At 44.6% G+C, this 25,909-nt stretch overlaps 1 protein-coding gene across 4 annotated transcripts in view; it reads left to right on the forward strand.

The window, feature by feature from the left end:
* Window positions 1-20,362, forward strand: part of MALRD1 (MAM and LDL receptor class A domain containing 1) — a 407,541-nt gene extending 387,179 nt beyond the window's left edge. For 2 of the 4 annotated variants that reach the window (XM_068235589.1, XM_068235592.1), the window contains 5 exons: window positions 6,498-6,580; window positions 8,030-8,111; window positions 12,465-12,543; window positions 17,286-17,348; window positions 17,810-18,180. In XM_068235589.1, the coding sequence (XP_068091690.1) occupies window positions 6,498-6,580; window positions 8,030-8,111; window positions 12,465-12,543; window positions 17,286-17,348; window positions 17,810-17,905 (403 nt within the window). In that variant the 3' untranslated portion in view covers window positions 17,906-18,180. Of the gene's footprint in view, window positions 1-6,497; window positions 6,581-8,029; window positions 8,112-12,464; window positions 12,544-17,285; window positions 17,349-17,809; window positions 18,181-19,905 lie in introns of those variants that run through there. The other 2 variants (XM_068235591.1, XM_068235590.1) reach the window with 2 other exon arrangements.
* The last annotated feature ends 5,547 nt before the right edge of the window (window positions 20,363-25,909 follow it).

The following is a 25,909-nucleotide window of genomic DNA, read 5'->3' on the forward strand; positions in this document are numbered from 1 at the left end:
GTTAGGGTTAGGCGTGAATATCTGTGAATCATGTAGCAAGGGTTGATTACAGTGAGGAATCAGTAGAGGGAGGGCTCATGTGAGAATAGGTTAGGGTTGGGTGTGGATATCGGTGAATCTTGTGGCGAGTCTCGGTTAGGGTTAGGCATCAGTAAAGGGATGGCTTGTGTGACAATAGGATAGGGTTAGGCGTGAATATTGGCCAATCTTGTGACGGGGCTCTGTTAGGCTTAGGCATTGGTAGAGGGAGGGCTCATGTTAGAACAGGTTAGGGTTAGGTGTGGATATCTGTGAATCTTGTGGCGGGGTTGGTTAGGGTTAGGCATTGGTAGAGGGAGGGCTCATGTTAGAATAGGTTAGGGTAATGTGTGGATATCTGTGAATCTTGTGGCGGGGTTGGTTAGGGTTAGGCATTGGTAGAGGGAGGGCTCATGTTAGAACAGGTTAGGGTTAGGTGTGGATATCTGTGAATCTTGTGGTGGGGTTGGTTAGGGTTAGGCATTGGTGGAGGGAGGGCTCATGTGAGAATAGGTTAAGGTTAGGCATGAATATCGCTGAATCCTGTGGCAGGGTCGGATAGAGTGAGGCATCAGTAGAGAAAGGCCTTGTGTGAAAATAGGTTAGTGTCAGGCGTGAATATTGGCAAATCTTGTGCCGGGGGTCGGTTAGGGTGAGGCATCAGTAGAGGAAGGGCTTGTGTGAGAAGAGGTTAGGATCAGGCGAGAATATCAGTAAATTTTGAGGTGAGATCGGTTAGGCATCAGTAGAGAAAGGCCTTGTGTGAGAAAAGGTTAGTGTTGGGCGTGACTATCGTCGAATCTTGTGGTGGGGTTGGTTAGGGTTAGGCATCAGTAGAGAAATGTCTTGTGTGAGAATAGGTTAGGGTTAGGTGTGAATATCAGCAAATCTTGTGCTGGGGGTCGGTTAGGGTGAGGCATCAGTAGAGGGAGGGCTTGTGTGAGAAGAGGTTAGGATCAGGCGTGAATATCGGTGAATCTTGTGATGAGGTTGGGTAGGCATTAGTAGAGGGGGCCTTGTGTAAGAATAGGTTAGTGATACGTTAGCACTTTAAGTCCTATGGGAGAAAAGCGCTATAGAAATGTTATTGTATTGTATTGTATTATATGTGTAAATATTGGTAAACTTAGCATCAGGGGGCTGATTAGGGTTAGGCTTTGGTAGAGGGACAGGGAACAGGATTAGGTTAGGTGTTAGTAAAATTTGGGATATTTTACTATCAGACCTAGGCACCAATAATAGTGGAACATTGGTAATTTTAGCAATATTCCACTAGCGGCTTTCTCCAGCACCCAATTACCAGGGTACCCTTTTCAAATGTTTGCCTACATTCTGAGTCCATGTACATGTCTTTTTTTTTTCTCATAATTTTAAATCCAAATGTAATGTGTTGATCCAGAGAACATAGATTCCCTTTACTGCATCCTCATTGCTCAGGAATTCTGGGAAATACATTCCGCACCTTGAAACATACACTATTTATTTGCATCAAGCTAAAAATTATGACGAATTGGAATCATTCTATATTGCAGAGGCTCATTTTCTATGAGCACCACTGCGACTGGAGAGTCTAAATAAAGATTCATTGCCTAACACCCTCTGCAATTACCCAAAGTAATTAGTCTGTACATGCTGATTGGATGGCTGTGCTCGGTCAGCACAAAGACAGACACATACAGCAACTGCGCCTGCAAGCCATTTATCAATATCCACTTCCATAACTCAGCTGAGAGCTTTACTGTAGTCGCAGGAGAAGGAACTTTCATTTTTGTTCATTGCAGGGAGCTGTATCTGGCCTAACAAAACTCACCAAAGCTGCTAATGCATTCAGTGGCATAGCCAAGAAGCTGTACGTTTTGCATTGGGGCCCACAAAACATGCTATACATAACAACTGATACGGCACATTAAAACCAATCAAGGACAACCACAGTGTCAGAGGTGCAAGAAGGGGATGGGATGCAATGTGTTAATGATCATTACTATTCAACGCATCTATAGAAGTGATTATTACAAGCACAGGACCAATAATGAGCTAATACTGTAGTTGAGATTGGGCCCCTCTAGACCAAGGGCCCTGATGCGGTTGCTACCTCTGCACCCCCTATTGCTACGCCACTGAATGCATTGTCACCTTACAATGTTACCAAATCTGGGCCAGCAGTCTTATTTGCACGGAGTTCACTTTGTTTACTCCGTTTTTGTGTGGGTTTCTTTCAGGCATTCCAGATTCCTCCATTGTGCACAGTATGATCTTGTCAGGGTTACCTATCGGTTTTACCACATCCTGGGGTCCCGGGTGGCCCGTTGGTCACAGGGACGTGGGGCTTCCGCGGTGAACCACAGACTTGTACTTCCCGGCTGGTTTCTGGGCAGCTGTGCATACGAGCGTTAGATTGGTGTCCACTGCAAAAGCTTGACTTCACTGCAGCCAATGACCATGACAGGCCACACAGGACCCCAGGAAGCGGTAAGACCACTAGGTGCCTCTGACAGATCTTAGTGACAAGTGAGTGATCATGAGCAATCCCGTGATCAACTGACCATGCGCACATGCCGACGATCCTTACAAGGCTGACAGCACGACCCTGAAGGAGGATGGAAACGGAGCAGGAAATTTGGGCACCCTGCGGCTAATGGACGACTTGGGTGCTAATGCAAACATCGGTGTCAGGCTCTATGCCTTTGTTATCCTGCTGGTGGCAGCACTGGTGAACTTTGGTGCGGACTTCTTCTGTCCACCAGCAGATGGCTCTTGTCTTGCTGGGAGTTGTGCAACTCCCCGGCTCACCAGCAGATGGAACTGTGAGGAGATTATGGACAATCACCTGATCAATGTGCTGCATATTTAACGGTGGACTTCCTAGCAGCACATTGCTAGATCATTCTGTTTCCTTGCAGAGTTGTGCTCCTTGATCTTTGTCCTGAACTCTCGGTATTGACCATTGCTAGTCTTTACCTGCCATCTGTATTACCATGTATTCTGATTGCCTGGTTTGATTACTGCCTGTCTGACTATTCTCTTGTATGCCGATTTGGTTATCCACTCCTGTATGTATCATGAGATCTGTGTTATTGCATATTTGTTGTATATAATTGTATAGTTAGATAGTTAGTTAGAGAGGTTCTGGAATTGTGATTCATTGTTTCTTGGATTGTATGATTGTATGTGTATGGTGGATGTATATTTGAATTGCTGCACCTTTGTAAATAAAACACGTTTTTACCTTCAAATCCAACCTGGGCAGACCTCAGTATTTTCATATATGTGATTTCTTGCTCTTGCATTGTCTTGATAAGAATCTGCATGTGCAGATCCTTACAATCGGCTATTGGGCGCCCAAAACAGAAATGTGGGTGCCCGATAATTATTGTTTTTGCTGTAGTAAAATATCAGTAATAGGTTTATAATTATTATTATTATTATTATTAATAATAATAATAATAATAATAATAATAAACCAATGTTTTACTATCACCACTATAAATATCTATTGTTTAAATTTGGCACTCTATTCCAGGACAGTTTCTAGGCTAGGTGTAGGTGCCTGCAGTATAGGTTAGCCAGGTCTAGTTGCACTCACTATAGGTAGCCAGCTATAGGTCCACCCAGTATAGGTAGCCAGGCATAGGTACCCCAGTATAGGTAGCCAGCTATAGGTCCCCCCAGTATAGGTAGCCAGTATAGTTGCCGCCAGTATAGGTTAGATAGGCAGGTGCCCCTGGTATAGGTTAGATAGGTAGGTGCCCCCAGTACAGGTTAGCTAGGTGGGTGCCTCTAATAGAGAGCCAGAATAGTTGCCCCCAGCATAGGTTAGTTAGGTGCCTTCAATATAGGTAGCCAGTATAGTTGCCACCAGTATAGGCTAGCTAGGTAGGTAGATGCCCCCAATACAGGTTAGATAAGTAGGTGCCCCAGTATAGGTTAGATAGGTAGATGCCCCCAGTATAGATTAGATAGGTAGGTGCCTCCAGTATAGGTTAGATTAGGTAGCTGCCTCCCAGTATAGGTTAGATTAGGTAGGTGCCCCCCAGTATAGGTTAGATAGGTAGCTACCCCCCAGTATAGGTTAGATTAGGTAGCTGCCCCCAATATAGGTTCGAATAGGTAGGTTCCTCCCAGTATAGGTTACATTAGCTAGGTTCCCCCCCAGTATAGGTTAGATTAGGTAGGTGCCCCCAGTATAGGTTAGATTAGGTAGCTGCCCCTCAGTATAGGTTAGATAGATAGCGGCCCCCAGGGTAGGTAGGTAGGTACCACCCCCCATATAATGGAGGGGGGAGTCAGCCGCGGGGAGGGCAGCCCGACCTCTCCCTCCCTTCCTCTCCCCGGGCCCCCCTCCGATGCAGAGTAAAGCGCAGCAGGAAGCGCTGGAAAAATAGTCACAACTCACCTCCCAGGTTCCAGTCGCTGCTCACTCGCCGCCGGTCTTCTCCTGCTCTGCATACACGCTGATACACACGCTGCTTCCTGTTTAGCAGGAAGCAGCGTGTGTATCAGCGTGTATTCAGAGCAGGTAACCAGCGGCGATTGGAACCTGGGAGGTGAGTTGTGATTATTTTTCCAGCGCTTCCTGCTGCGCTTTACTCTGCATCGGAGGGGAAAACACGGAGGTCGGCCCGGGGAGAGGAAGGGAGGGAGAGGTCGGGCTGCCCTCCCCGCGGCTGACTCCCACCTCCATTACAGCGCCCCCTCCCAATAGCGCTCAGGGCGGCTGCATGGTGCTAGAAACGGGCATGCCCTATTCACAATGGTATTAATCATTTACACTTATATCGGCTTCATTCCGTCCCCATTTCTTCTTGCTCCGCCATTTCATGCATGCAATGGAACTGCTGCGAGGGACCAGAGAGACTCCCAGTGGCTGGAAGAAGCCCCAGGTAAGTAAATATACTATACATTTATTTCAGCCTTTAAGCTTCACCCACTGGCCTACCATCAATAGGCTAGTGCCAGTATTAAGACTAATAATGGTGGCATTTGGCCTGAGGGATCAGTTTTAAGAGGTAGAAAGAATTAAAAAAAATGTTTAATCTGTTTTCTCTTCAGACCATACAACGCTTTAAAAATTGCACGATCTATTGTCAGTTCCCAAATGCTTAATTTTTCTAAAGGTTTAAAGACAACCTTATCAGAGGAGCACTGGCGTAACTATCACCCCTGCGACTCCTGCAGTTGCAGGGGAGCCCGGAGACTGACAGGGACTGGGGCTACCAAATATTTAGTAGAGGGGAGGATGTACTACTCTGCATATTAACATTGACATCCCTGTAGCTGCCGGGTTTTACTTGCTGGGGGCCTCACTGCTTTCTATTTATGCCTGCAGAGGAGGGACAGGGAAGCATATGCAAGATTTTCTCAATGCCCAGCATTCCTTTTTAACCACTTGAGGACCATAGGCTTACACCCTCCTCGCCGTAGGGCCGTACAACTCAGCACATAAGTGCCTCCCCCCCCCCCTTCCTTTTCTGCCCATCAACAGAGCTTTCTGTTGGTGGGCTCTGATCCCTGCAGGGATGTTTGTTTATTTATTTGTCTTTATTTTTTAAATAAATTTTACTATTTTTTGTTTATTTTTTTGTCCGTCCCTCCCTCCCCCTGCCAGCCAATCACAGCATCAGCCTATGAGAGCCGATCGCTCTCTGTGCATCCAAAGGGAACAGCCGAGTGTCACGGCTGTCCCCAGTACAGGGCTGCCGTAGATCGCAGCACTGTACAGTGTAAATAGACGGCAGGTTTCACCGTCTAACATTCTTCTAGCGACGATCGCCGCTGGGAGACTGATGATGGAGCGGAGCTCCGTCATTTAAGTGGAGATGCGCGTGCATCGGCGTGTGCAATCTCCTGCAAAACCCAGCCCCAGGACTTGACGCCAATTGGCGTTAGGCGGTCCTGGGGCTGCCGCCGCATTTACACCCTTCGACGTGGGTGTTAGGTAGTTAAAAGATACCAGAACCAAATTAAGCAGGAGAAATAGGGGGAACAGGCATATACTGGCAGCTCTCCTGATGCCCACCACTCCCCCTGTTCTCCTCTCTACCCCCCCAATCCTACCTCTCTCTACATAGATCTCTCTACATAATATCTTCTATTTGACCTTGGCAAAGAACTCATAAAATTCATTGGCGTGTTTCTTGTGAGATTAACCTACAGATTGGCCTTCTGGCACGTGCCAACTGCTTTATCTATCACCGCACTGTCATTGGAATGGAAGGAAGAGCGTGGCAGGCAGCTTCCATTGGTAAATGAGTTTATTATTACATCTGGGATCGCGCGCATAATGAGTCAGCACAAGCTGAATTCAAACAGTCACCTAAACAAGTGTAAATCTAAGGAAATGGATGAACATCAGATGCCGCGTACCCTGGGGGCGTGTAACGGCAGGCGCAGGAAGCAGAGCTGTCAAAACGCGGTCCGTTTACTTCTGCCGTGTTTAAAAAATTAGCTAAAGTTTGTCATTACCTATCTTTTCTTTTCAGGTGTAAGAAACAATGGCAGGGTGAGCGCTGTCACATCCGTTCCCCTTCGATACCGCCAGATGTAACGGAAACGGATGCCAGGGGTAAGAGAGCGGCAGTCAGGGGATTCTATTGCCAGATCAGTGCTTCACCATTCTCTTTGTTATTAAAAATCATCTTTCCGTTTCAATTCACAGCCAACGAAACATTTCCAAAACTCTAACCGTATCAAAGTATCAAATCACTTTTCTTTGCTTCTTTGCAACCACGGCAACAATACCCTGTGCGGAGAGTCCAGGGCCGGCCTTAGGTTCCACAACAAGAGTAGATTGTGGTGGCCTAACCTACCCTGCAGATTTCGAACGCCCCTTTTAATGTTGGCCTTTAAAGTTGCCCAAATAGCTAATGCTAACATTGGGTGCACAAACTTCCGTGGCTCCTCCGGTGCTCAAATTTCCTGTTTTCCATGATAGAACCTAGAGGGCGGGGATAAGGCGTGGTCCTAGTGGGGTTACTACAATTCATAGGGCCCCCCAGTAAAACTTTGATGGGGCCCACCAATGTTCACACCCCTTGCCTTCCATCCCCTTGGGTGATCCTGACAGCCTGGGGGGCCCGTCTTACAAGGGTCATTAAGCAAGTGTGGCCATCATGATCTTCACACCCACAACAAGTGTAGTCACAAAAACACCTGATCTGAAGTATAGTCCCTTGTATCAAAGGAAGGGAAGGTTAGTAGTTGGGGCAGGGCCGGGCCGAGGCAGAGGCGAGAGAGGCTCCAGCCTCAGGGCGCAGTGTAGGAGGGGCGCACTATTCACTCAGCTATTATTCCCCTATTGTGTTTGAAGCAGAGAGAAATAAGAATAGAGAGGATACATGGCAGTGACTGCAGGCCAGATAACTAGAGATTAAGGTGTTGGATGAGTTGGGGGCCCTGAGGTGCCTCTTAGTCTAACAGCAATCAGTGTATGGCGGCTGAAGTGGGAGGGAGGGGGGGCGCACTTTGTTGTCTCAGCCTTGGGTGCTGGAGGACCTTGTCCCAGCTCTGGTTGCCCCCCAGCTCTGGGTCCCCCTAGGATCACAGGGCCTGCTCCCAACTAGTAACAACCCTGCATGGTCCCAAAGTGGTTTTGTGAGAGTGTGTCCGTAAATGCAGCTTAAGGTCCGTTTACAGTGATACAGAACTAAGAAAACAGCACAAAGGGGTGCCAACTTCCTGGTGCCACAAAGCAGGTGGCACTCAAAGGGCTCCAAACCAATCTAAAGATCTTCTTTGTTTTTGTTTTTAAAGGAAAAGTGGGAGGAGTCGTTTTTGTTCCTTCCATGGACTTTCATACATTCTTCCTTATATTGAGCAGTTTTGCCTAAAAAAAAGTTTCTTTCTACCAACATCTTGACAAAGCAGATCTACTTGGCTTATCCCATTATTTGTAGTGGGACAATGCAAGTAATGAGTAGCAAAGTGATGACTTTATGTACCGGCTGTGTCTCTTTTGTATAAATGAATTAAGAATGTACAACAACGTTTCACGTTTTTTTTTAATTCCGTACAGGTATGTGGATTGGTGTTGGAATCGGATTGACGTGTTTGTTGCTTGAAATTGTCCTGGCCTTCCTGTGTTACTTCTGTAAAGGGTAAGTAACTATGCTGGCCCTTATGAAGACCAACGTTTAACTCCACCCAACTGCTTTCCAGTGCGTACTAGTTTCAGAGGATCATGATACTAACATTAGTAAATAGACCCTGGTGCAGCATCTGCCAGCTTGGATTCATCTCTGTTACACCTTCTGCATTACTCTGCATGTTAGGAATGGAGAGAGCGGGAGGTCTTCCCCCCACCCCCAGCATAGGGTCACTGGGGCTATTTCTACAAACCTGGATGCAATCATATCCTACACAGACGATGAACATATCCACAGACAAAAAATCAAATTGGATTATGTTGCCTATTTTGCCTATACCAAAAAACAGCCCTGGTGATCAATAAGCTCATTCTTTAATCCTACCACTAATCCCACAGTTAGCACCTGGCAGCCTGCGCTTCATAAGCTCACAGTGCCAAGTTCTCAGTGCTGAAAACAACTATTTTGTTGTTGGCAAGTTTCTGAAAAATCACATATGTAATTCTCCCAGCGCATAGCATTGCCGCTGTTCCTTTGACTTTGATATGAATGATCTAATGGTCTGTCATCAAGTCATTTTCCTCAGCCAAATCCCACAGAAACCTCCCTCTAAAAGAGCTCAGCGCCTGTTTGCTGCAGAGGATACTTTCACTCCAGACACGAAATGTTCTTTATGAGAACATATAAAAATCAATACTCCGCCACTTTCCAAGTTAACCTGCCAGTGCCCCGTAAAACAGGACACAGGAGTAAAGCTCTGCTCCACTTTTCCGCTAACAATCTGCTAAGTTGCAAAATAAAGTACCAATGAAACCTAGTTAAAAAAGTTTATTTCAACAGAAAGTTTATTTCAACAGAAAGGTGATGGAGATGGAACAATGTGGCTTTGACAACGGGATTTATTTCTGAGTGGATGGGGGCATTAATAATAGCCGGAAACTTCACTGTTAAAGTGTAACTGAAGTCACAGTAATGAAATAGTATAACGTCTAAACCTGAAATTGAATAACCCAATACTCATTTTTATTAGATCCTGCAAATATTATCCGAGAACAACTGTGTATATATTTCCGGTATTGTGCTGCCAGACACAATCAACCTCCATAGAAAGATAATCTGTAAGAAAAGGGGGTATACTTACCTTGGGAGGGAGAATACGGTGCTAGTAAAAAAGGGCGCACAGGGATAGTGGACAAAAAGGGCGCCGCCATAGACTGCAATGCAAAATATCGGCTATTCGGCGCCCGACAGGAAAAAAGGGCGCCCGAGAAATAGCGGGTACTGGGATCGTGTTAACAAAAGTTTTCGTTTACAGAATAAGGTTTATAACAAATATCGTTTACAAGTTCGTTTTGAGTTTGTGTTATACTTATTTTTTCGTTTTTAAATTTCACTTATATCAGTTTTTACTTATTTAGTTTAAAAATTTCGCTTACAAAAGTATAACTAAATTTTCGTTTACACTTCTCTGATCATTTAAAAATTTGTTTTCATATGTATAATGCGTAAATACCGTTTTCAACCTTATTGTATTAGAAATACATCGCTTTTTGGTATTAACTTTGTTTTTACACTTATAATGCGTTGATTATAGTTACTAAAATATCGCTTTTAATATTACTGTTATTTTAAGGTTGTTTTTACACTTAAAATGCGTTGATTATAGTTACTAAAATATCGCTTTTAAAGAGAACCTAAAGTCACCCCCAAAAAATGAGATGAACTCACCTGGGGCTTCCCTCAGCCCCCTGCAGACGATCGGTGCCCTCGCAGCTCCGCTCCGATGTCCCAGGACCCGCTGGCGAGCACTTCCGGTTTGGAGGCCGCAATAGCAGCATAGGAGGCGATATACAGGCTGGGAACGCGAACAATCACTCGCGTTCCCATGCCTGTCGGCCGGTGACGGCCAAACCGGAAGTGCTCGCCGGCGGGTCCTGGGACATCAGAGCGGAGCTGCGAGGGCACCGATCGTCTGCAGGGGCCTGAGGGAAGCCCCAGGTGAGTTCATCTAATTTTTTGGGGGTGACTTTAGGTTCACTTTAATGTTACTGTTAGTTTAAGATTTCTAATGCTTGTAAGGCTATCTATTGTATTGTATATATTTATGTATACTTTTCTCTATTTATAATATTAATGTATACGGGATTTTAAAGGGAAGGTTCAGGGAGGGAGGTAAAAAAATAAAAATCAATATCCACTTACCTGGGGCTTCCTCCAGCCCGTGGCAGGCAGGAGGTGCCCTCGTCGCCGCTCCGCAGGCTCCCCGGTGGTCTCCGGTGGCCGACCCGACCTGGCCAGGCCGGCTGCCAGGTCGGGCTCTGCTGCGCTCCAAGGCCTGGCACTTCTGCGCCCCACGCCGGCGCGCTGACGTCATCGGACGTTCGACGGGTTCTGCACCTGCGCAGTACAGCCCGGCGGATGTCCGATGACGTCAGCGCGCCCACGTGGGACGCAGAGTCGGGTCGGCCACCGGAGACCACCGGGAGCCTGCGGAGCGGCGGCGAGGGCACCTCCTGCCTGCCACGGGCTGGAGGAAGCCCCAGGTAAGTGGATATTGATTTTTATTTTTTTACCTCCCTCCCTGAACCTTCCCTTTAAGGCTATTTTAAGGCTATTTATTCTATTACAAATATATAAATTATTTTATTCATGTTATTTGTAGAGAAGTATTTTAAGGATTAAATATATTATTGTTTATATGTGTTTAGGGTGTTTGTGCGGCGGGGATGGTTAGGTTTAGGCATTACCAGGGGGTCTAGGGGTTAGGGATAGGTACAGGGAGGGTTAGGTATAGTTACAGTATAATATATGCAATCAGGGGGTGGTTAGGGTTAGGCACCACCAGGGGGGTAGTTAGGGTTAGGCACCACCAGGGGGGTCTTAGGGTTAGGCACCACCAGGGGGGTCTTAGGGTTAGGCACCACCAGGGGGGTCTTAGGGTTAGGCACCACCAGGGGGGTCTTAGGGTTAGGCACCAACCGGGGGGTCTTAGGGTTAGGCACCACCAGGGGGGTCTTAGGGTTAGGCACCACCAGGGGGGTCTTAGGAATAGGCACCACCAGGGGGGTCTTAGGGTTAGGCACCACCAGGGCGGTCTTAGGGTTAGGCACCACCAGGAGGGTCTAGGGGTTAGGGATAGGTACAGGGAGGGCTCTGTGTGAGAGTAAGGTTAGGTATACTTACAGCACAATATATGTAATATATACAATTTATTAAATAATATATATTTAAACAAAGAGGGGTCTAGGGGTTAGGGATAGGGATAGGGATAGGGAGAGATCTGTGTGAGCCTACAGTTTGGTATAATTACAGTAAAATATCTGTAAAACCTACTATTGCATTGCTATGCTTATTACAAGTGTAAATATTGTTTTTGTTATAGACGATATTTGACGTTTCTTTTCAGAATTCGTTTGTTGTTATAGACGGTATTTTGCCATTTAATTTCCGTTTATTTAACCTATTTAGCACTAAATTTTCGTTTACAACCCCTTAAAAGAAAAATATGGTTTTGCATTAAAACTTAAAATTTCGGCTATACCCCGCGCCCTTTTTTCCAGGCGCCCTTTTTTGATACACGCGTGAGAATACACTGGATCCTAATAAGGCTTCGCTAATCCTCCTAAGCCTCAGGGATACAGCACTGGCTCTCCCAAAACCACAGCTGGAAGTCCGCTGTGGCACAGGCACAGTAGCGCCTGCAATATTTACCTTCTCCAGCGCAGGCACAGTAAAGGCTTTCCGACGATCGTGCTGAAAACTGAGAAATAATGCATTTTTTTCCATTTTTTCTTATTATTCCTGTTAAACTGCATTTAGAATAAAATAATTCTTAGCATAATGTACTGGCCAAAGAAAGCCTAATTGGTGGAGAAAAAAATAAAAAATAAGATATAGATCATTTTGTTGTGACAAGCAGTAATGAAGTAATTGGCGAATGAATATTGCTCTGGTCCATTAGGATAAAAACCCCTTGGGGATGAAGTGGTCAATATCTCCCTTGCTCTCAGCAGCCCAGATCTCTGCCAAGGAAGTGTATTATGGGACCGCGGAGCTGTGTTATAGGCCAGCGCTATCTACGTAAATTCAGGAAGTATCTCTGTGAATCCTAATTGGACAATCTCTGTAGAATGCTTCTCTTTGCTCACAATAATCTTAACTGTGTCCATATATAAGAAGTGAACAAAGCCTTTTGTTAGCAATCCAGGCCGCGCACATCTATGCATAAGTCAGGGAGCAGGCTACGCGCACTGAACAAGAACAGAATTAGTTTAGCCACTGCGGACTGTTGCTTAGACGACTCTTCCTTTAAAACTTCATGACGCCTCAATTAAAATTAATGTTTGCCTTGGTTTTATTCCCCAGCAGGAGACACAGAGGCGATATTACTGGTGGGTTCTCCAATCCAAATTATGCAGAAGGCAGCATGACTTCACAGAACGAGGTACATAAAATCTTTATCAGCTGTTACAGCGCGCTCGCTCTGAGCGGAGCGGCGGAACGCTCGCACAGCTCCCTTCATCCTGGAATCTGTTATTTGTATGGTAAAAGGCATCTCAGTGTGTTTGTGTAGAATGTTCTGCCTCCTGAACACTGATGTATGTGGCCTCATAGAAGAGTGTATATTCCAGCAGGAGTGCTGATCTAGTGATGACATGTCACTGAATCATCGTACTGGAGTGATGAAAGTGATATTCTATGAGTGCAGTGTGGTGAGCGCAAATTTTGCATAATTGTAAATTTGCACCATAATTCACAATTACGATGCAAAATTGTAATGCGAAATTCGGGTACATTGGTAAATAATTTTGTTTGTAAACGTAATCAGGAGCCGTCAGTTTGCGTAATTTTGTGCCGACTAGCAGTGAATAGCAAATTTGCTATGCATGTTAAAGGATACTTTAGCCCAAACAAAAAAAATTAAAAACTGGGGGAGTAGGCATGTGTAGTGGGCTTCCCTCATGCCCACCGCTCCCCCCGTTCTCTACATAGTGCCAGTGGGCACCTCTAGCCATTTTGTCACTCCAGGCAAGAAAACCTGTGGTGACCCCCCCCCCCCCCACCCCTCGCGCCCTCCCAAAATGAAAATAATCGTAATGCGGCAGCGTTTCACCAGAAGATACACTTACTGCGGCAGCATTTTACTAGAAAATACTCGTACAACGGCAGCGTTTTACCAGAAAATACACGTATTGTGGCAGCGTTTCACCTGAAAACAATTGTAATGCAGCAGTGTTTCATCAGAAAATACAATACATTACCTGTCCGCGACCTCCACTGGCTCTGGGCGCACTGCACGTGCCACGTGGTTGCCTAGTAACGTGGCCACGTGTGTGACGTCTGATGTCACACGCGCGCCCTTACTAGGCAACCACGTGGGGCGCGCGTGTATGGAGAACTGAGGTAATGTATCACTTGCACTGGGCACTGAGGGGACATTTAACCTCCTTGGCGGTAATCCCGAGCTGAGCTCGGGGTATGCCGCCGGAGGTCGCCGCTCAGGCCCTGCTGGGCTGATTTCGGTTCTGAAAAAAGCAGTACACGCAGCTGGCACTTTGCCAGCCGCGTGTGCTGCCCGATCGCCGCCGCTCCGCCGCGTGCAGCGGCGAAAGAGGGTCCCCCCAGCCGCCCGAGCCCAGCGCAGCCGGAACAAACAGTTCCGGCCGGCGCTAGGGGCTGGATCGGGCGGCTCTGACGTCAGGACGTCGACTGACGTCCATGACGTCACTCCGCTCGTCGCCATGGCGACGAGGAAAGCGAAACAAGATAGGCCGCTCATTGCGGCCTATCTTGTTACTTTCGATTGCCAGAGGCGATCGAAAGTACGGATCAGGAGCGCCCTCTAGTGGGCTTTCATGCAGCCAACTTTCAGTTGGCTGCATGAAATATTTTTTTTTTTATTAAAAAAAAACCACATTGCAGCCTCCCTGGCAAAATAAATAAACCGCCAGGGAGGTTAACATTATGTGGGACAGCGCCAGGGGTTTCAGCGCGATCGACACTCGTCCCGAAACCACACACCATTACCGCCCAGCACCCGTTCGAGCAAGTCGGCCCTATATCTTGCAGAATGTGCAATCGACTAATGCGACCAATTTCTGACCAGGCACACTGGCTGCATCAGCAGCCGCGGCGAGCACCCCCCTGCGCTGCACCCCCGCCACCCATGGCGCTCCAGGCACACATTTGTAGTTGCCTGGTGACAGCGGCGCCCCTGCATAGTGCGCATGCGCAGAAAGCTCCCGGCACATGATCACGGATGCGTGTTTCCGAGCAGTGCCTGCACAGTCTTTACAGACCCTCCCGACCAGGAAGTAGTTTTGAGGTTTCGGTACACTGTAATGGAGGGCGACGGAGGAGAATAGGGGAAGCAGTGGGCGTGAGGAGAGCCCACTACATATGCCTGCCCCCCCCCCCGTTTTTAAATTTTTGTTTAGGATAAGGTATCCTTTAAGGGGAATAGTGGGAACAAGATGAAAAAAAAAGGATTTGACAAAAAGATCTTGTAGTTTTTGATAAAATCGTCTTTAAAAATGTAAAGGAAAAAATGTTTTTTAAACTGTAATTTGTCCTTTGCATTTTCAAAATTGAGTTGTTTTTTTTGTCTTGTTCCCACCCTTCCTCTTAACATTCGTAGTAATTTTGGCGAGAGCGTGTGTGGAGGCTTTGTTATTAACCACTAAAATTATGCAAATATTACACAAAATTACAAATGGATTACACAAAATCAGTTGAATGTCCAAATCATAACTAGGTATGGCTGTAGTTGTGAAATTGTATGTGTGTAATCGGAATTAGCAGATTACGATCATCAGTAATGGTCTATCTTAGCCAATCCCCCTCTCCCTCTGCCTTAGCTTTATAAAGTTATTGAAAGTGCATATGAATCTGCCTGAAATAGGAGCATTTTCTGTGCAAATAATTTGTATTAATAGTTTTCCATACATTTGACATAAAAAAGAACACCAAGGCTCCAATGCGTTAGAGATAGCTAAAACATAATATATACAGTAGTCGACTAGGCAAGAAAATATCACAATCTGATCTTGAAGTTCCAAACCAATACTAATATGCAATAACTTTAGATTTCAATGTTCTCAAATGAACAGAAGTTGGGAAATAATATATATTAATAGTTAAAGGGACTCCGAGCACCTCTCATGGGCACGCCTTTAAAGAGTCTCCGACCAGTACTGCAAAGTACTTAAAGATGCATACCTTTCTGTAGCTTGTGCTCTCCTGTTTCATTTAATGCCTGAATCACTGTTCTACACCAAATAGTTTTCGTTTGATTTCAATTTAAAAATCGTGGATGCCATCTTGGCTATGTTATAACTTCCGGATCACCCCTGTCTTCTCTGTTAGAGAAGTGCATTACTGACTGAAGCAGGAAGAGGAAGTGACATGCACGGTCATTGCAAGAGGCTCCTCCAGAGGGGACATAGCACGACTTATTTGGAAGGCGTCTGGCTGAAAGGCATGCCCATGAGAGGTGCTCGGAGTCCCTATAACAATATTGGTCTATAGATTTACCTTTAAAATCCAGCACAACTACAGACATCAATCTGAAGAATGTTTTGGGTGTTCCAAGAAGTATACCTTGTGTGGAGGTCTAAAATCATAAGCTTGGAAAAATGATCTCCATTAGGGAATTGGAGTAAATTTATCAAGAATTAAAGTTTTATCCAAGTGTAGACCAATCGCGTGTCATTTCACATTGAGCATTCTGAAATAGGAGCATTTTAAGGAGGACTACAACCTGAAAAAAATAAGTTAGATACTCACCTAAGAGGGAAGGCTTTGGGCATACATGCAAAAATGGCGCTGTAGGCTGAAGCTGAAAAATGTCCCGGCGGCTGCATTCCAGTCGGCCATAGACTCAGGTGTAAGATGTAATTATGCTACCAGCTATTGCTGTTTTTAAAGAGAATCTGAAGTGAAAATAAACGTATGATTCGTATGTGTAGTACAGCTAAGAAATAAAACATTAACAGCAAAGATATGAGTCTAATGTTTCCAGTACAGGAAGAGTTAAGAAACGCATACAAGAGAACTGGCCGCTGGGACACTTGGGCACAGCATACGAACAGTATATGGCTGATACTGCTGCTGCACAAGTCTTGGTGGCGTTAATTACTATTCCCCCTCCAGGTCCACGTGGATGGTGGGGAATGATGTAATTTGGCTTCCAGCTATTGCTGGCGGCCGAATTACAATGTTTTAAAAGTAACTGCAGCTACATCCTCTGACGGCACCAAAGTTACTCACTGTACGCCACTATAGCCGTAATTCTTACTACGGTTTATGGTGGCGCCCGCTGCACCCAAATTGCCTGCGCTGTTATTACAGCGCTCGTGAAGAAACTCCAGTTGTTATCTATGCAAAAGAGCCACTTAGCTCCACGACTTTCAAAGTCGCACAGAGCTCTGTCTTCTGAAGCTTATTATCTCAACTGTCTGTCACTGTATTTTGTTTTTTCTGTAGAGGAAAGTTTAAAGTTCACAAGCCTGCTCTGTGAAATCATTTAGAATGCTGAGTGTAGTGTGTAAACTGCAAATTTTAGAGAATGATGCAATGATATTAAAAAAAAAAGATATAACTGAAAATAAAAATGAGACTATTTTCTTTGCTACTAATGTTCTAGTAATTATCCGTACTACACAACAATTCATTATATCTTACATTTTTTGCTTCAGTGTCATTTTAAAGCAATTTGGGCTCTGCCTTTTGATGGCGCCCAAATTACATTCTGAGCGCGGCATATGGTACACCCAAATTTCCATGTGCCGTTTTGCAATGTTTTGAGGCTCTGGATCCCTTAGATCCTCCCCGCTTCCCTCTGTGTCCTCTCGTTCCACTACTGTGCCCTCTGTTCCAGCCTGTGACTTTAATGTCGAAGAAGTACTGGTACGTGGATCTCTGAGTAATTCCGAAGTTGAGCAGCTCCATACTGCGCATGCGCGATGGCAAACTCGAGCATGTGCAGTACAGAGCCACTCGTCTTTGGAGATACTCGGATACCCGAAGATGTAGTCGGCGGGAGATTTAAATGAGGGTGGAAAGAGAGGACACAGAGAGGAGCGAGAAGGCTCTATGACAGGGGTCACCCTTGAGCAAATCCCCAGTTTTCTCCTATCAATTAGGGGCTGTAAATTGCATATCTTAATATTTGTATTTATTTTTCAGCTTTCTGAAGCTAAACACCCCAATGTCCACATCAGTGTTTTTCCTTGGCAAACCGTCCATGAGGTAGGTTTCCATTCTATCTATCTATCTATCTATCTATCTATCTATCTATCTATCTATCTATCTATCTATCTATCTGTCTATCTAACCATCTCTGCCTTTCTATTTATGGTGTTGATTTATAAAATGTGAGATAGGTGAGGAGATAAAAAAATAGGGAGAGATAGTTTATGAGAAAAGTTTGTGTGCGCAGACTCGGACGATTCCCAAGAGATTTCATGCTCAAATTGATCGGTAATTGGCCTGGAGTGTATGGGCAGCCAACAGATCTCTCTCTAACCAGATTTGATCAGAGAGAGATTTGTCTCTTGGACGACTCTGCCCATCATCGCTAGTTGTATGGCCACCTTAAGTTATGGTAATATCCCCTATTTACCTCTGCTAACATTGAAAAATCTAGGCGGTTGAACTAAGGCTTCAAGCATGAAGGAGATATGATGCTGATGGTAATAACACGTTTTTAGGTCCACTTTTCCCTCCTTCAGAACGAAATGAGTGAGCTGAGTTGGAACCAGAGATTTCCTACAATCAGTTTCGCTTTGACTTGTGAAACCTTCTGAATACAAATAAAAGGATGGAGAGGCCTCACTCACTGTTATCAGCAGAGCACCGTGGAGACACGAGACTAAACGCAATACATATTCTGTGCTATGGAGGTCTACCTGCCTCCACTCTGATATTCTCCCGCTCTTGTCATAGAGAACGCCAGATTGTGAATTGTAATTGAAAAGGTGGCAGGGGAGTTGCTTGCAGCACGCAGATTAAAAACATGAACCTGAGGCTCAGAGCAGTGCGAGGGAGAGATTTTATCTGAAGAGCATGAGGAGCGATACTTGTGGTCACTTAACTGGTAAATTATGCTGTACTGTTAGAATAATAAACCGCTCATGTAAACCCTTCTTACACAATGAGAAATATTTTTCTTTGTTGATGGTCTGTAACCTCTGGTAGAGGTCCAGGGGAGGAGTTGTCCAATATACATTACTTTCACACGACTTCGGCTTTCCATGACAATCATTGTAGGATCCTGGTGGCTCTCTAAACTATAAATTAAAGAAGAACTCCGGGAAATTCAGCTCTTCAGACCGAGTACTGTAAAAACAGCGATGGAGATTTGGGCGCAGCCAGCCTTACCATAGACCGTAATGGGAATTACAGCTATATCGGCGGTCAGTGAGTAATTTGGGGCCGTCAAAAGATGGAGCACAAATTACTACAAAACACTGTAATTTTGCCAGCAATAGCTGGAAGCCGAATTACATCTTTTCCCTACTATCCATGGCGGCCTGGAGAGAGAATAGTAATTTACAGTGCTGGGACTTGAGCAGGAGCAGGGTAAGCCGTTTATCGGCTTTACCCTGCACACAAATCTCCCGGTGGCTGAATCATAGGTATATCAGAGGCCTGCAGACAGGGGCCTACTTACTAATTATGCCCCCACCACTGTAAAAGTCAAATGGTGCCCCCCCCCTTTGGCTCCACCCACAAGTGTGGTCACAACAACACCTACCACGAGTGGGAGAAGCTTAGTTTGAACCACCGATGATCAGAGACTCTCCCTGTAGCCCCATAGACTTGAATTTCATTTACCAATTTTGAGGTGAAAAAGATGTTTAGAAGCTTGTGCCTCTTTACATCTTGAAAAATAGGATGGCAGCATATTTGTTGCCTAAAATCACATTTTTAAATGTACCTGAAGAAAGTTTTTATGATGAAATTAGAGACTTACCGCAATAGTAGCAAGCTTCAGGATAGTCCAGGGGCTTCCCCAATCTTCCTGCAGCCCACTGTCCCATCGCTGGGTCACTCTGAACATATTCAACAAGAGTATGTGCAGTACGGATGAGCTCGTACATGGATAGGAGCATAGCCAGAAGAAAAAGAGGGCCCTGGTCATCAGCACTGGGCTTGAGGAGGATCTCGGAAGCCTGCAGACCATCCAGAGGTTTTCCACTACTGAGGTGTGTATCCGGATCTTAACTCCCCATCTTTTTGTGGCCACCAGGCCCGGATTTACCTCACAGGAGCCTATAGACACAGATTTCCTGGCACCTTAGACTTCACGCTCCATGAACCTAACAAACCCCCACCAAATTGCACCGCAAGTGTGCTGGCAGTCCCAGCTGTCACTTTTCCCTTACTTCCCTTCCCATCATCACAGGTAGCTACAGGTGCCCCTTATTATTAGGTAGCCAGAGGTACCCTTAATATTACGCAGCTAGAGGTGCGACCAAGTATTAGGTAGCTAGAGGAACCTCAGTATTAAGTAGCTAGTGGGGCCTCTGACTGAAGGGAGATCTCGTCAGTGAAATGCCAAAAGCAGGGTGAGTAACCTCACATTTACACTCTGCTCAGGACTCTGCATAAGGAAGGCGAGAGGAAGGCGCTTGGAGAGGGTATTGAGACGTCCATCCATCACCAGGCGCCTGTAGACATGTGCCTTCAGTGCCTTATGGTAAAAACGGCCCTGGTGGCCACATAATGCTGATGTAGATATGTGCTTTTACTTCATAGTTTTCTGACACTGCAAGGTGAAATGTACTGTTTTCTTATCTCCTAGACTTCCAAGAAGGCGATGAAGGCCTACGCATTTCCCAACCCACTGTACGGGCAAAATGAAACGGACGCGTAACGCCCACACCACCATGGCTTTGTCTCGTGTTGCAGTTTTCTGCAGATAAATGATAACATTTTATAGCTTCTAACTATTTGATTTTGTAAAAAGCACTTGCTGACAGTAAAGCATGATACACTGTGTGAAATGTCTGGATTAAAACATGGCACTCACTAACGAAAATGGCCCTGAACTCTGTCATTCCAGACAGACGTGAGATGATTCAACCAGATCGCCTTTTCATCTGGACTGCCTATTTAGCAATGAAAGTTGGTTCGGCTCTGCATGCCAGCGCATCCTGGTATACCCCTCAAGGGAGACCAGTAAAATCCACTCCGTTCCCAAATTTGGGGCTTGATTCACTAAGACAAATAGCATGCCTTATCAGAGTTACCATGCCTTAACAGAGTTACCATGCCTTATTAGAGTTGCATAGCAAGCGCTACAAACTTATGTCTGCTAATTGGCAATTACGAGAGCTCCACTCTTCCTGGCCTGAGCCCCTGCAGGTCCAATCACTTTAAAGGACATTTTCCCTGCACTTTGATTGTTCCAATAGGCTGCCTGTCAAGTTTCCTCTCAAGTGACAGGCAGCCTATTGGGCCAATCAAAGGATAATGTCCTTTAAAGTGATTGGACCAGCAGGGGCTCAGAGGACAAGTGGAGCTCTTGCCATTGCCAATTAGCAGGCATAAGTTCGTAGCGCTCGTTATGCTACTCTGATAAGGTGCGTTAACTCTGATAAGATGTGTTCACTCTGATAAGGCGTGTTGTTTGTCTTAGTGAATCAAGCCCTATGTCTCTAAAGTAAAAAGTAATACAATTACATCTCTTCTTATCCGAAAGGCATTTTAAAGACATCACATCTCTGCATCAGCTCTTCCCCTTCTCTGCCCAGCATGTTTCATCTTACCACTACAATTAGGCTATATTGTCTCATTCTCTGTAATATATCCTGATGCTGTTTTATAGATAATAAATAATTTCATAATTAAATAATTTCAACTTACTTTCTAAAAGGAAGGTTCTACTGTCAATCTTCTGTTACCACATGATCAGTCCCAGTGTGCAATCAACATCATTGCACGCCTGCAACATCATTTTAGACATCAGTACGACATTTTTTGCATGCAAAATGTTTTGGAAGCTAACATCCTCCAATAGTGTAAATTTGTAGCACCTGTGTAACATGCAGAGGGTGCAGCTCTGTGTTTAAGAGGTTCTGCACACTTGTTGCTGGTAAGTTATTCAGATGCAGCCTGGTTTGGGATGCACTACTATCTCTCCCCATTGTGTACAAAATTTAGACATCAGTGTTCATGGCTGGACAATAGTGAGGGCCTTGGGGAATTATCAAAAATGTGTTTTCGGGGGAGGGGGGTGTTGCCACTAAAACAAATCTTCAGTAGAAAAACTTTGATAAAGTTAACATTTTCATAAAATACAAACTTAAGAAAAAATGTGATTTTTTTTTTAATTTCCAGTAAATTGCATTTTCCCTTGCACACCTCTAAAGATTTTTATGCTAATTTAATATATTTTTATGGCACTAAAAGGTACAATTTGTACAATAGCTTGCCTTTTTTTGTACTTACAAAAGTATATTATTTTATTTTTTTATAAAATGCTCAAAATTTGTAGAACTGGAAAGGTCCATGTTCGATCGGATGCTTAATGTGAAAGCTGTAGGCGGATTTCTGAGAAAAGCAGTAAAACAAATACAGGGGTATAATAAATCTTGTCCAGGGGCCAGACTGAGTACTGCTGCCACACTGCTGAGGAGATATTTCATTAATCGTACACATCACACTCAGAAGCAGCTTAAAGGACACCTGAAGAGAGGTAGATGGAGGCTGTCATATTTATTTTCTTTCAAAGTGGATCTGAACTCTTGCACAGGACAGAAGGTGAACGGAGAAATCCAACCTGTATGTATTTAGAGAGCTTAGCCTGTCTAATTCCCTTTCATCTGTGTCTAATGACATCTTGTAATTTGATATCTCCCCTGTGTCAACTGACTGCCACAGCAGATACGCTAATTTAAAAGCACAGGATGTTAACCCTATGTCTGCTTCCATGAAAGCAGGAAGTAGAAAAACTGGAGATTTATTGCAGGATTTGTATCGGCTGTAACAAAGAAATGTTTTTCTTAAAAGGTTATTATGCTGTTGCGTATCTTTTAGAGCAGAGAGGAAGTTCTAAGTTCACGTCCACTTTAAACAATTCTGGTTGCCTGGCATCCTGTGGATCTTTCATGCATCAGTAGTGTCTGAATCACACAACACAACTGCATCACACAAGCATGTAGCTAATCCAGTCAGACTTTAATAGTCAAACACCTGATCTGCTGCATGCTTGTTCAGGGTCTATGGCTAAAAGTATTAGAGGCAGAGGGTCAGCAGGACAGCCAGGCAATGTGCATTATTTAAAAAGGAAATAAATATGTCAGCCTCCATATCCCTGTCACTTCAGGTGTCCTTGAGGCTAGGAACACACTGGGAAGAAAGTAACGCTAGCATTGCGGAAAAGCAGCGTTTTTGCCACTAATGAAAGTCTATGGGCCACATGTAAAAATGAATGATGAATGTGCGTTTTACAGTATGAGTTTTCCAAAAGGCACAGCTTGCTGCATAAATTTGAAAACACATGTAAAAATTGTATGTCAATGGAGACGCAGAGGACTGCATTTTTACATGTGTTTTTTGTTTAAAAATATGATACTGTATTTTACTCCAATGATAAAGAGAAAATATATATATATATATATATATATATATATATATATATATATATATATATCACCAAAAATGCATGAAAAACACACTAAAAAATAAAAAAATGCAGAGTGCAGGAAATGCATGGTTTTCTGCGCTGCCTAGTGTGCTCCCGGCCTCAAAGGGAACCTGAAGTGGTGGAAGTCTGGAGGCTGCCATTGGGCGAGACAACTTAAAACGGCGTAAGGAAATGTGGGCGCACCATGTGTCGCCATAGGTTGTAATGTGAGATACGGATATGGCGGCGCTCCGACAGTATCTTGGGGTGCTGTCAGAAGACGTCACTCAAATTAGTATGAAAACAGCGTAATCCGTCCACCAGCAATAACTGGCAGCCAAACAAACGTCTTACCCATGAGTCTATGGTGGTCTGGAGGGGGAATGGTAATTAACGCCGCCAGGACTTTTACAGGAGCAGGGTAAGATGGTTTTTCAGCTTCACCCTGCGCCCAAATTTTCTCTTGCCGCTTTTGCATGTGTGCGCCATTACACACCCCATTGTAACATCTAACTCTAGGGTTTGGTGTGGTGCCATGATACTGTAAACATAAAAACGTATTATTTATGCAGAAGCAGAAAGAAAAGAAAATATACAGGACTACTAAAGAGTCTAAAGTTAAATCTGAAAAAAAAAAAAAACAGATGCCTAAGGAGAGGGAAGGCTCTGGGGTCCTATAGAGCCTTCCTGCTTCTCTCACGGTCCCCATGTTCCAGCACTGGATCCCCGTTAGAATCTCCCACAGCGGGGAGGTTCTGGAAGTCTTCAGTAGCTCGATTGCTCCCAAAGACAGGCGGCTTCGTAATGCCCATGCGCAAGTGCGTGAGAGAGCATGCTCGCACATGTGCAGTATGAAGCGGCCCGTCCCCAGGAGCACTCGAGCTCCCGCAGACTTCCGAAGCCTCCCACAGAACCAGAGAGAAGTCTTCGACCCATCAGTTCGAATACTGCTACCGGGGGGAGCCAACGCTGAAACGAGGGGACCAGGAGAGGAGCGGGAAGGCTTTTTTTTCAGATTTGCATACACAATTAAGAAACAAACAACTGCATTTGAGTATTCAATTAAAAAATGCAGGGAATTTGTGAATCTACCTTTAAAATGAAGCCTGCCATGGCATCCTCAGCATTTCTCTCACTTCCAATAGCAAAGAGAGGAAAGCAGGATTTAAAGGCAAAATAAATCACTTTAAGTTGTATTTAAGACATATTTGTAATCAATTTACAAGCAGTTTTTATTGCTAGCAATAAAAGAAGGACGCTAGGCGACAAGCGGCAATAGGAAAATCTATATTTCAGGAATAAATGTAACACGGGCAAAATTTTATACTACTGTTTAAAACAAAACCTGAAAAATTATCTTATAAGACTATGACCTCAATTCACTAATCTTATCTCCTGTCTTTAATAACTCTTCTAGAAACATTTTACCTCAGGCAAGCCTAAAGTGAACTCTTCTGTCTTTAAGTTAACTCTCCAATCCTTAAAATAACTCCAGAGTTAAAGACAGGCTGTTTATTAACTGCATGTGAAAATAACTACAGAGGAGGTAACTTAACTACAGAGGAGGTAAATTAACTACAGAAGAGGTAACGTAAGGAATGAAGAGATAAGATAACTCTCTTACTAGTGGAGGTAAGTTTTCTCTTGCCTTATTATCTCCAGCATGATCTTAGTGAATTGAGGCCATTGTCATTGTATCCATACACCTAACCTTAAATAGTAGCACCCAGGAAGAATGGAGTCCAAAACCTGTCATTAAAGAGTTTAGAGTAATGTTATATAGTGTAAGTGCAGGGCTGCTTTTAGGCACAGGCAAACTAGACAGATGCCTAGGGTTACACTTGCAGGAGAGGGACACCAAGCAGTTACTCTTAGAAAACTGTATTTATTGAATTCCTATACACAGCTGTCAGAGGCGTATCTAGAGAGGTGCAGGCATGGCTTGTGCCATGGGCACCACAGCACCATGGGCGCCATGGCTGCCTTCTCCTCCCTCATGCTTCACCACCTACTACTGAGAGATGCATTTGTACCTGTTCTTATACTGGAGGACATCTCTCACTACCTATACTGGGGGGGGTCTACTTCTACTGGGAGACACCTGCCAAATCTATACTGAGGGGGTTACTTATACTGGGGGGAACCTCATTACCTATACTGAGGGGCTACTTATACTGGGGGACACCTGCCAAATCTATACTGAGGGGGTTACTTATACTGAGGGGAACCTCTTTTTACCTATACTGAGGGACTACTTATACTGGGGGAATACCTCTTACCATGTATGCTAAAGAAGGACACTTATACTGGGGAGACATCTCTAACTACATATACTGGGAGGGCAATGTACACATATGTGTACTTATACTGGGTGAACTACCTCTGGCTACCTATACTAGGGTGCTACCTTTGGTTGCTTTTACTTTGGGGTTAACTCTAGCAACCTATACTGGGGAGACTTGTATCATTGCAAGAAAAGAAGTTGTTATTATGGGACAAGGTGGTCTGATGGGTGGAGGGGGGGCGCAATTTCAGAGTTTGCCATAGGCGCTATGTCACCCAGATACGCCCCTGACAGCTGTTAGCTCCACTAAAAATGGGTGGTAATTTTAACACACAAATTGGCCCAGGTGATTAGCAAATGCTGCAGCAAGTCATTGTTTACAATACATTGCACTTTCTTAATAAAACGTTGAACTCTGAGGCTGGGAACACACTAGGCGGTGCGTGAAAGGTTGTGTTTTGCTGCATATGCGTGTCCTCTCTGGCTCATCACTAGGAAGTCAACAGGAAGCAGAAATGCACCATCAAACTTGATTTTTATACAAAAACGCATAAAAAAGCAATAAAAACGCTATACCACTGCGTCACTATTGCCATTCATTATGATGTGATTCGGAAAAATATGCAGCAAGTTCTGTGTTTCAAAAACGCACATTGCAGAACGCGAACGAATGCGTTTTTTCATGTGGCCCCCATTGACTTACATTATGCATGTTAGCTCTAGCGTTTCTGCCTAGTGTGTTCCTACCCTGAGGAGAGAGAGCAGGCAGGTACCAAGAGGGCACTGGAAAGTGGGTGGAGTTAACTGTATTCGGCCTTCTCTTTATAGTCAATGAGATGCATATAAAGTGAAATAATTCTAGCCGGTATGCAATATTGTGTCAGATAGGATTGG

The sequence above is a fragment of the Hyperolius riggenbachi genome, chromosome 5 (genome assembly GCF_040937935.1).
Source record: "Hyperolius riggenbachi isolate aHypRig1 chromosome 5, aHypRig1.pri, whole genome shotgun sequence".
Classification (NCBI taxonomy): domain Eukaryota; kingdom Metazoa; phylum Chordata; class Amphibia; order Anura; family Hyperoliidae; genus Hyperolius; species Hyperolius riggenbachi.